Source organism: Cygnus olor, chromosome 1, assembly GCF_009769625.2.
Source record: "Cygnus olor isolate bCygOlo1 chromosome 1, bCygOlo1.pri.v2, whole genome shotgun sequence".
NCBI lineage: Eukaryota > Metazoa > Chordata > Aves > Anseriformes > Anatidae > Cygnus > Cygnus olor.
In genome coordinates, this window is record NC_049169.1 from 163,346,079 (window position 1) to 163,358,107 (window position 12,029).

The following is a 12,029-nucleotide window of genomic DNA, read 5'->3' on the forward strand; positions in this document are numbered from 1 at the left end:
TAAGTGGAGAAGTGCTAGAATTTAGGCCTGTGGGGGCTGTGTGGGACGACAACCCTCGCTGCAGCCTACATGCCTGATGGATCTGCTTGACATAGGCCTCCAGGTGAAACGATGTGCTCGGCGCTAGCAGCGGATCAGCAGGAGGCATGTAGTTCTGTCATTCTCAGCCTACAAGGCTCTGTGCCTGTTTTCAAGATGACTTTGTGCCTGGACAGCATTTTTTTGCTGGGTAAAGAATTACTAAATCTGAGCAGGGGCAAACCAGATGTGATAGTTGGAAGGCAAAGATTCTGGAAGAGTTTTTGAGTCAGTGTGCAGCTTTTTCTTTGATTAACAGTATGCAGCTGCATTTTGTTGGTTTAGTGTGTGCAGTTCTTCTGGAGTTTAGGCTGATTGTGAACTCCCATCTCCTGTATCTATGAGTAATGCAGACTAATACAGAAAATTGTGCTATGTCCCCTAGCAGCTCAGGTTGCTTTTACAGCATGAAATTCTGTTACTGCCTGCTTTCTGGAGGATGCTGAGTTATGTTTGAGGCTTTGACCTTTAACTTCAGAGTACTCCATGCTGGGCCCAGGGTATCCAGAGGATCTCCTAAGGATGGATATGTGCTGACAGATCTGCTTCCTTTGCTTAGTGGATATATTTGTGCGGAGGATGTTGGGTGAAGTGCAAGAGATAGCTTCTTTGGGAAAGTGAATTAAGTAGCATGAAGTTGCGAAGGATTTGTTTCCAGCATCTAATATATGTGTCAGTTAAATTATCAACATTAAGACTTTTCATTAAGCTTCAGTGTTGAAATTTCATTTGTTTTAACGTGGAAGAGACTTGGAGTTGCTGTTCTGTTCAGTCATTGTGGACATAATTCGCTGTAGCAGTCAGTATTCGTATGATACTCATATTCAGAGCAACTCCCTGACCATACTTTAATTTTACTTGTTTTGCAGTTATTTTTGATAGGGAGAACGTACAGTTAGGACACATCAGTGCAATTTTATTTCCTCTTCTAGTTTTTTAAAACACCATTATTAATTTTGCTGATCACCCAAACAAGCTAGCTGTCTGTATCACATCACTAGCATGCAAGTGTTAAATTTTCCCTGTTTTTTTTCTTTTTTTGTAGTATCACTCACTTCTGCTGTATCACTTCATTCATTTATAATTCTATAGATCGACTTCTTTTTCCATCAGTCACTCAGTGTTACAATGTTTCACTGATTTCATCATTGAGAAATTATGGAAGTATTTGTTGTAGTTTTTCTATTTTTAAGACTGTTAAGCAGTTGAAGCTGTTTCACTCTAAATTGTTCTTCCTAGTTTGTTCTAAAGTACTCTGTGGAATACTCTTTGGAAATCTCACTTGTAGAGAATCATCTCTCTGGAGAAAAATGTGATACTTTGTGATTTTTCATATCTGGACTGAGTCTTAGAAAATACCCGTGGGTGTTTTTCAATTACTTTGCTAGGAAAGGTTTGGGTCCTGTATATGGTATCGGTCATACCAGTTATAGACATTCACTTCTGTAATTTAATGGATTCTGCGTTTTATTTGTTCTCTATTTGCAGATGCGATGCAGATCCATCTGCCCTAGCTAAATATGTTCTGGCTTTGGTAAAGAAGGATAAAAGTGAGAAGGAACTAAAGGCATTGTGTGTTGATCAGTTGGATGTATTTCTTCAAAAAGGTATGGTATTTAGCTGTTAAGCCTGAGTGAAAGTTTGCCCTGTTAAATTCAAACAATCTTTTAATGTACAATCCTGTGTTTATCTCTTTATAAGCTTTATTACTTGGAATTATGTAATTCAATTTGCATAAATAGATATATATATTTTAAACAGGTGTATAGCACAATATGTAAGTTTTATTAAGTATGTTTTCTGTCTACTGGTATTCCTGAAAGAAAATTGAAGATGGTTAGAATTATTACCTGAATTAAAAGCAGTGAAGTTCTGTATGTATTCCGAAAGTATTATTCCAGATAGTTGATTAAAAGACATTAAAAACTCAGGGATCTAAAGCCTTTATGAAAAGCTGTTGTTATTGACATTTCTTGACTCTGTAAAGCTCCTTCTGAAATACAAAACATAAAAGAAGAGTATTAAAAAAATACTAAAGTACTATTCATTGTTTTAACTTTCTGGTGATTTTTTTTTCTAAAAACAAATATTAACTGAAGTTTTGAATGTTGGATACTTATTTTTATACTTCTTTTACTTTTAGAAACTCAGATATTTGTGGAAAAATTGTTTGATGCTGTGAATACAAAAAGCTATCTACCTCCACCAGAGCAACCATCGTCAGGAAGCCTGAAAGTAGAGTTTTTTCAGCACCAGGAAAAAGAGACAAAAAAAGAAGAGGTAAGCACTGAGTTTATTTTAAATGTATGTCTTCTTCCCTCATTCCCACAGTTTACTTACATCGTTCAATTTCATAATGTTTATTTGTTTATTAATAGTAGTCCCAAATCTTGAATGACAGCTTTAAAATGTCAGAAAGTTTTTCCCTTGTATGTTGAGTACTGCTGCACAATTTTTTGTAACATAATTTCATAGGTAAACCACAATGGTTCTACTAGGCAAATGCAAAGAAAGTTCTTGAGTATTGTGGGAAGTATGATACAACCTGCCTTAGTTCTTTGCTCTGGAGGCTGCTCTAATTATGTTGCCCTTTAAATTTTCCCTTCCTAATGGCAGTTGTCATTCCTTGAGCTGCTCAATCCTTACCCTGGTACTGGTGATTCTAGTTGGTTCTACAAGCTGGAAAAGAGTATGTTTGGCCCTTCGCAACAGCAGCTTAGATGTGGTTGTATGAGTATTTAAGCATGATCTGAGCCTGCTAACCTGTCAAAGAGGAAAAGACCTTGTTGTGCCAGTCGTTGAACATTCATATCCCTCCAGATCTGTTGCTTCACCTCAATATGGATATGTCCAATTGTATCAAAAGCTGATGCGTTTTCAGTGCAGCATAGTAAGGGTTTCTTTTGCTACTTTATTTTCTCCCAACCACTTCCCTGAATGTTCTCAGAAATTAGATTTTAATATGTTTCAAAGATTCCCTCATTGCATTAGAAGTAAAAATCTTGTTTTGGTTCAGTTGTTACTGCTGACTTTGTTTAGCATTTGAGATTTTTGTTTATTTGGATGTGCAGAAGTCTTCAGTACAGTGTACTCATGTTTCGATGTATATATTTAAAATTCAGATAGTTAAAGAGGAAGAACGAGAGAAAAAGTTTTCTAGAAGGCTAAATCACAGCCCTCCTCAGTCAAGTTCTCGCTACAGAGATACCAGGTAATAAAGTTTGCTTGATCTCTTGTATTGTATCAATAATTAGATAGATTTGGATTTTTATATGTTTATAGTGCTACTCAATTAAATATTTCTTTTCCTTATAGTCACCTATTAAGTCTAAAAGTAAGATCTTTGTTGCTTTTACGCAAATGTAGTTAAAATGTGAGTATATAAGTGACTGTGTAAACTGTCTCTAAGTTGTGTACAACTATTACACTTGACTTTTATGTTTATTTTTTAATGTTAATTTATATTACAACACTTATTGTTCACTAATGAGATAGAATAGAGGTAATTTGAATTTAGAAGACGTTTGTTCAATCAATAACCCTTACCTTTTTGTTATTTCCAACTGGCAGAAGGTGCATTTTGGGGCAGAGACAATACTTTACAATTTAAAAGATTTCTGGATGATAAAATTCATAAACTAAATAAAAGTATTTTCATAGTCTGAGAAGAAACGAAGGACCATAGTTAAATTCATTTTGTATCTTTTAACTTATTTACCGTTACCATTTTTTGAGATTTTTAATTCTTGTAAGTAACAACTAGCAAAATTGCATGTTTAGAAGCCGCGATGAAAGGAAGAAAGATGAACGTTCTCGAAAGAGAGATTATGACCGAAATCCTCCCAGAAGAGATTCCTATAGGGATCGATACAACAGAAGAAGAGGGAGAAGTCGGAGCTACAGCAGGAGTCGAAGTAGAAGTTGGAGTAAAGAGAGATTGCGGGACAGGGATCGAGACCGGAGCAGAAGCAGGAGCAGAACACGAAGCAGAGGTACCAACAGTTGGTCTCTAAAATACGGTGAATGTTGCTTACAAAATGTAGACGTTAGACTTAAACACTCTCTTCAAGGTGTACCAAAATTTCCATTACTGTTATAGTTTTTGTTCAATTTTAGTTTGGTTTTCTGTGGAAATGAGGCTTATGTGATTATTTTTTCGGTTCTTGTTTTCCCCTCTTTCCCACCATTCTTCTCTAATACCTTTGACTGTGTTGGCTGCTTCTAAACAAAGTTGTAAGAGAGGCAGAAAAATCTGAGTTAATGGCATTTCATTAAGTTTTAAGAAACTCGGAATCTCGTTTGGGAATATACAGAAATTAATACCCATCTACAAAGGTAGGATTGGCAGAAATTACCTGTTTGGCAGTAAATTGTTTGTCAAACAGAACAGTAGAGCTCTGTTCTTTTTGTGTTGGCCCCTCCTTTGGGAAGGAGTTGAAATTACTGTAGTAAGTATGTGCATTAACACACACTGCTACAGGACTTAGGGCTTCAATACAGTAGTTTTGCTTTTCAGATTAAGCTTCTTCAAAAACAAAACTGTTTTGTTTCACCTCTGCAGTTGTTACTGATAAACTGAGAAAGAGCACTGAGTCATTTTATAATCTTGTTATCCTGACTTAAAGAATACAGAGGTAAAAATAATATAGTTTAGATCTCCTTTTTATTTTTTCTGTTTGTGAAGAATGGGCCTTACTAACTTGGCCTTACAAGTGGGAATGCAAAGGTCCTGAAAAGCAAGCAGATATTTTTCCAAACCACTTAGGAGTGATTAAATTCAATAGCATGCAGCAGTTTAACTAAAAGACTGCAATGTGATTAAATCTTAATTTAAGGAATATTTTACAGCTACTACAATGGTAGTATTTTACAGATAGAAAAAGTTTCTACAGTAAGATACTAAGGACGTAGGGAAAAGCCTGTTTTACCCATACTTGTCTGCCATTTTTAAGACATATTTATTAATGTATCGTTAATACGATGTTGTTTGAGTCTACCAATTCATCTCATGACAGAACTCTTCTGTCTTAATGTGGATGCTTACTGTTTAATTGGTGGTGATCTTAGCAAATTAAGAGAACAGTTTGTATGTATTCAGAATAAAAAATCATGCTGCTGCTGCTGTATATGGCCAGGAGCATTCCTCACTTGTCAAGTGTTATTTCTCCAGTGATGGCAAAGCTTTGTTTGATCAAATCTATACAGTTGGATGCAGACAAAATGAAGATTAACAGCATAAAAATACAACAATAACAGTGTCTTGAAATGTTAAAGTTACATAATATTATCTTGATAGTGTTGCTAGTGTTTTCATTTGATGGTTATTTTTTTTCTTGGATGTTGTTTTCCTTTATTCAGGATAACTTGACATATGAAGTTCTTAGAATATATGTATATAATACAGAAGATCTACTCCGCTTGAGGGGTTTCTGTTGTATTACGGGTTTAGCTGTTGCTAAAATACTCCAGTAGTTACTTACACAGGTACTTACACATTTTTTTTTAATTTTTAATTTTTTTTTCCAGAAAGGGATTTGGGAAAGCCAAAATATGATATGGATAGAACAGATCCATTAGAGAACAACTATACTCCAGTTTCTTCTGTGACAAATATTTCGTCTGGCCACTATCCTGTCCCTACACTGAGCAGCACTATTACTGTTATTGCTCCTGCTCATCATGGAAATAACACTACTGAAAGCTGGTCAGAGTTCCATGAAGAGCAGCTGGACCACAACTCCTATGGAAGACCTCCGCTGCCAAAGAAACGCTGTAGAGATTATGATGGTAAGTCTGTGTTTTTTTAATTGCTTCCTGCAGAAGTGACAGACATCTTTCTGGAAAGATTAAGGTCATTCTTTCTTTCCCTGTTCTTCCCTAATACTGTATTTTTTATGTGTAACACAATTATTGAATGCAAATTTATCTCATTTTTTGATCCACTTGCATTTTAGACATCTTTATTAGTGTCTGTATAGGTTTTTTTTAGCTATTAGGTTTATATATATTGAAATAGTATATTTGTTTTACAGAAATACTAGTGGACTTCTACCCAATTTTCTTGTCTTACTACTTGGCTTGGAGAAGATGTATTTCATTGTTTTGACCATAATTATGACCTTATTGTCTTCACCATTTTTGCTTTTATTCCATCCTATTTAAGAGAGATTATTTTTTAACCAGAAGGGTGTAGAGCTGCACCTTCTCAGACTTGCCCATTTTTACAGAATAGGTATTTCTTAAAATTGAGCGGGTTTTGTGCTTATTTATATGCTGTCATTTTGCATGTCTTATGCTGAAATCAGTGGAAGAGGCTGTTGCTGTTTGCTGTAATGTAACTAAGTCTAGCCAGTCAACTTGTTAAATCAACAGAATTTAATTTCCCCCTAAAGTTTTTTCTTTTTTTTCCTGAGGCTTTCTTCTACTGTATACCACAATGAACCTAAGATCTAGGACAGTATATATTCAGGACCCCCTTTAGAATAATAACATCTTTTTTTAAAAAGAGGATGGGAGACTAAAGTCTCAGGTGTTGGCAGAATTATACTAATAAAGAATAGCTTTGCAGGTATAAGTAACAGGACTGTCAAGTACAATTGCGAAAGTGTAGTTGTTTGGAAATTCTCTTCCACTGCAAGCTGAGCTGTAGAATGTTGTGTCATAGTTTCCTAGTTCTATAGAATTTTTAGAAAGGAAAAGGATGTGTGGGCAAGTAAGTACACTTTTGAAGTAAAATCTCCAGGTGGAATGCTGGAATTTTGCATCTTTGAAAGTTCATCTCACGTAGCAGTTATTTCCAGTTTCTGGTTATGAAGCAAATGGTACTGTGTTGGAAAACTATGACATAGCTATTCTCACATCTTTACTTTTTTTTATTGATACATTTCTGACTATCACTAAAATCTCTCTGTAGATGTCTCTTGCAGTTGCTTTTCTTATGACTGTGTATTTTGAATTTATAAGCTCATTTCTCTCTTTAGTGGGTAGCTAGTTCCAGCATACTGTTCTTCCTATCAGCACTTTTAACATTTTCTAGTTGACCTTCTGAGGAATTTTTATTTTTCTGTAACTTTTCAGTTTCTGTGTTCTGTAACTTTTCCTGAAGAAGAGTTAATACATACAGCCCTCAAGTACTAACAATGATTCTTTTTGTTTTTGATGTTTCAGAAAAGGGTTTCTGTATGAGAGGAGACATGTGCCCTTTTGATCATGGAAGCGATCCAGTAGTGGTAGAAGATGTGAATCTTCCTGGCATTCTGCCTTTTCCAGCACAACCCCCTGTTGTCGAAGGACCACCTCCTCCTGGACTTCCTCCCCCTCCACCAATTCTGAGTCCTCCTCCTGTTAACCTTAGACCTCCAGTACCACCACCAGGCCCCTTGCCACCTAGCCTTCCACCTGTAACAGGTAGCTAAGAAAAGATTAAAAAACGTTTTTGGATAGAAAGAAATCAATGTTACTTGTATACAGTACAAAAAGCTTAAGAAAGCTAACTATATTTAAAAAAAATATATATTTTACTGTGTTTTCAAAGTTAGGTTGGCATATACCCCCAAATAATCTTTTTTTAATGGTAATTGTTGCAGTGTCGATTGTAAAATCTGCATATAAAACATGAATCTTGAATATGAAATAATATTTTAATTGTGTTTAAGGAAAATCATGGCATGGTATGGCAAAACCCAACTCCTTGGATTTACTAGGAAAAGCATCATGAAAATGACTACTGCTAGATGCTAGAGAAGAAGGGAAAACCCTAAAGCGACAGATACTTGGCACTTCATTTGTAATACTAAAATTAATAAGAATTCATGACCACATCAAATTTACACCTGAAAATGTCATTTGTGATTAATTTTGAAACCTAAACTTGTAAAGCAACAAAGAAAAGTTGCCAGTTTGCTTACTCTGTCATTGGAAAGATGCAAGCATTAGAAATGACTTGATGAAGACTTGTGTCCTCACTCCTGTTTTTAAAATAGCAATTTATTAATCAGATGCCTGATGTGGTTTAAAAATTGCCTGGTGTGTCAGTTTAATGTGACTATTCCTTTTTTTTTTTTAAAAAAAATTAAATGCCCCACTTGGTAAAATTACTCAAGAGTAATTGGTGTTTAATATTGCTTGAAAGTTTCTTAAACTTTTCATTTCCAGTTAGCAGTATCTTTAAGTAAGAACTGAATTTATTTATTTCACTTAGCATAGATAGTACCTGTCTTGCTGGGGTGATCAGTTCTGCTTCAGGTAGTATTTCCAGATGCATCTGGGAAGTCCAGATATGTGATTTTGCAGAATATTTTTTTACCAGTGATTAATTTGAAGGCCGGGTTTGACTGTTCAGCTTTGGAAGTGTCACATTATCTTTTGCTTAAATAAATAAGAAAGACAAATTTTAGGAAAGAACCCTTTGGCTTTCCACTTGAGTAATGTGTTTTTTCTTCGGATGTTTGTATTAAAAAACAAATGGATTGTGTTCATTACTGTCATCATAGAATATTTTTGTTACAACACCTTTTAAAAGGTGAAGATAAGTACTGGGTTAGTGGTGAAATTTTGGCTTATTGATGCACATTATTTGGAAAAATGTTAAACTGTTCAAACATTTGTCTCTGTAATCTAAGTTTTGAGCCATTTGCCAGAGGGCAAATGTTTGTTTAGTGGATAATATATGAATGCATTGTTGTTCTTTGTTTTTGACAGGACCACCCCCTCCTCTTCCTCCATTGCAGCCTGCTGGCATGGATGCTCCCCCAAATTCAGCGACTAGCTCAGTTCCTACTGTTGTTACAACGGGTATTCATCACCAGCCGCCTCCTGCTCCACCCTCTCTTTTTACAGCAGGTGTAGTACTGAGGCTTTGCCCACAAGGTTTGCTAAATAGAATAACATTGATTCATACTATACTGTACTTTTTAGAGATTATAATTTAGTAGTTTGGGAGAATAAATGCGTATCACTTAGACTGTGACAATAATTTTTGTTTTTTTTACAATTTAAGGCAGAAGTAAAATTTGCATGTAAAAAGTAAATCTTGACTGGAATAATATTTGCATTGTCATATATGTAATCAAAAACATGGCACGGCAGTTTTATAGTTGTTATACAACAGACTGTTCCATTGTGACTGTTTTTTTAATTAGATGAAATAAAATATTTGCAACCTTGGTTTTTAACTGCAATTTATTTTAATTAGACAATTTATTTTTTTACTAGAAACGTATGACACAGATGGCTACAATCCAGAAGCTCCAAGTATAACAAACACTTCAAGACCTATGTATAGACACAGAGTACATGCCCAAAGACCAAATTTGATAGGACTCACATCAGGTGATATGGATTTGCCACCCAGAGGTATGCTCTCCAAGCTATATTTACTTTGTTTAGCTTCATTTCTTACATCAATGTAAACTGAGGAACTTCTCAGAGAATGTAATACTGGAGATTGTTGCATTTTTGAAAATCTTTTGGCATGAAAAGAAGTTTTATTGAGCAGGGAATTATGTTCATTCTTGCTCTGTTTGTGTATTTTTGCAGGTAAAATGAATTTTTTTTTACTAGAAAATCCTACAGATTATGCACTTTGCCGCAGTAACTGATCACTTTATGTATCTCCCATATAGAAAATGTTTTTCTAGCAATCTTAGAGGGTTTTTTTTTTTGCTATGGAGAGGAGGCAGTCATTTTTATCTTGTATCAGACTGTTCCACGGAAGGAATCTTAACCTCATAGTTCCCATAGCCCTGAGAACTAGCAGCATACAAAATGAGAAGAGAAATAAAAATAGATTTTTTTTTTTGAATGTTGGTTTATTTGAATTGGTATGTAGTTGCATTTAATCTTACGTTTTTGTTGATGTGTTTTCCGTGAGGAGTCTCCCAGCATGGTTCTGTTCTTCAACAAGAGACAGTGCCTTCCCTTCCTCCCCTCTGTCTTGCTCCTAGGTGTCAGTGCTCTGGAGCACCATACCTTTTCTATCATTAACATTTTTGTGTGTGCCATTTAATGGTAGAATGGAGGTGTTAGCAAAAACTGTGAACTTCAGAATATTCTACGGGACGGAATGAGTGTAGTCACTTTGAGGTAGAAGCCTTCTGTTAACACTTCTTTTGTTTTCCTTTTGTATGATGTTACTGTGACAAAATGAAAGCTATTAGCTATTTTTATTGATTATAGCATTTGTTGATAGTTCAGATTAAGCAGAGAAGTCTGCATTCAAAATTTGATCCAGTTTGATTGAACAAGGATCATGGTCATTTCAAAATAAAGTTACATTTTTCAGTGCAAATCCATTGTGAGCAGAATACTGTTCTGCGGTCAAATGCACAGAAAATGCAAAAATTAACATAGAACTTTTTCATCTGTTTACAGAAAAACCTCCTAATAAAAGCAGTATGAGAATAGTGGTAGACGCTGAATCCAGGAAAAGAACAATTGGTGCAGGGGATAGCGGAGTTCCTACAAAGAAGACTTGGTTTGACAAGTGAGTGATCATTAACACAAGGTTGGCTTAATAGTTGCAGTTCAGTTGAGCTCTTTTCTCTGATCTGAGAAGTATATAAATTGCAAGCAAGTTAAAGTATGACTAAGCTGACTAGTAAAATAAGACATAATATAGAGGTGAGTCAAAGGCTCTAGTAGAGATAGCTAGAGTTGCTTTGGGTGATACTGTGATCCAGTCATGGAGAGCTGAAATGAACTAAGAAACAGTGACCTGCAGCGTGATACTTACTAGGGTTGACTGAATTAGTTCTTAATTTTATTGTTGCCAGTTTTGATCCAGTTGCCAGGTATGTTACTGGCATAAAATGTGGAGTGCGTTGCTTAGTGTCCAGATATACCTGGGGTGACAAAAAGTTGGAAGGGATTTTAAGAGACTGCTGGGACTGAGGAAGGCTTTGAAATAGTAGGTACTTGAGATGTTGGTGGGGAGATTAAGTTGAGAAGTTGCTTTACACAAGCAGATTATTGTCAATTATCTTAGAGATTTATGCTCTGAGGTACGGTGAGAATATGGGTGGGTGAAACTCTAGGTATGGTGCCTGTGTATCGCACTCCTCTTCAACACTTTTCTAAAATTGTGTGCTTTTTTTTTTTTTTTTTTTAAGTCTGCCAATCTGTGTGTGACACACACAATCCTGTCTGTGAGAATAAAATTTAACTTCGTTTGCTAGCTTGCTATGGATTTCTGGCTTGTTTTTCATTTGTTGCAGGCAAAATTTTAACAGAACAAACAGTCCAGGTTTCCAGAAGAAAATGCAATTTGGAAATGAAAATACAAAACTTGAATTGAGGAAAGTTCCCCCAGAACTTAACAATATCAGCAAACTTAATGAGCACTTCAGTAAATTTGGAAACTTAGTCAACTTGCAGGTAAGACGCAACAAAGAGAAGGCAAGTAGGCTTTGGCTTAATGCTGGAGGTAATTACTAAAAGAATGCCTTGCAGCTGGTTTCCTGAAACTGTTCTTACTATTTTCCTATCCTGTTTCTTAAACGTGATCTCCCTATTTTTAATGAAATTGTCGTTTGAAGAAGCAGAAATGAAATGTTTCAGCCCTTGATTAGATTTTGAAAAAAATGATACAATTTTTCAATAATTTATTTAAAACACTTAAAATTGTTTAATTTTTTTCTTCTGCCCTTTCCACATATCTGGATCTTGTGTTATAAATCCTCTATTTTTTTGAGGTAAATTGTAAATATAGAGAACCGTGTTTCTCATCTAGAAAACAGTCCCTGTTTATATGATTACTTACCAGTTCCATAATGGTGGTTTATCCCTTACACTTACTTCCTAGTACATCTGAGTGACCCACTTTTAAAAAAACATTTATAAACAGAAATAAGCAAACAATTAGAGAAAGGTACAAAAGAGATGTGAAGAACCAAAACTGAGTTAAGCTCGATTGATGTATTGCATATTGCAGGCTGTGTGCAACGTCAGTATTT

At 35.3% G+C, this 12,029-nt stretch overlaps 1 protein-coding gene across 4 annotated transcripts in view; it reads left to right on the plus strand.

The window, feature by feature from the left end:
- The window catches only part of RBM26 (RNA binding motif protein 26), a 52,417-nt gene that overhangs the window by 12,487 nt on the left and 27,901 nt on the right, over positions 1-12,029 (plus strand). For 2 of the 4 annotated variants that reach the window (XM_040539138.1, XM_040539156.1), the window contains exons 2-11: positions 1,567-1,685; positions 2,222-2,358; positions 3,201-3,289; positions 3,859-4,070; positions 5,605-5,865; positions 7,246-7,485; positions 8,779-8,946; positions 9,292-9,432; positions 10,450-10,561; positions 11,292-11,451. In XM_040539138.1, coding sequence (XP_040395072.1) covers positions 1,567-1,685; positions 2,222-2,358; positions 3,201-3,289; positions 3,859-4,070; positions 5,605-5,865; positions 7,246-7,485; positions 8,779-8,946; positions 9,292-9,432; positions 10,450-10,561; positions 11,292-11,451 — 1,639 coding nt within the window. The remainder of the gene's footprint in view (positions 1-1,566; positions 1,686-2,221; positions 2,359-3,200; positions 3,290-3,858; positions 4,071-5,604; positions 5,866-7,245; positions 7,486-8,778; positions 8,947-9,291; positions 9,433-10,449; positions 10,562-11,291; positions 11,452-12,029) is intronic. The other 2 variants (XM_040539145.1, XM_040539162.1) reach the window with 1 other exon arrangement.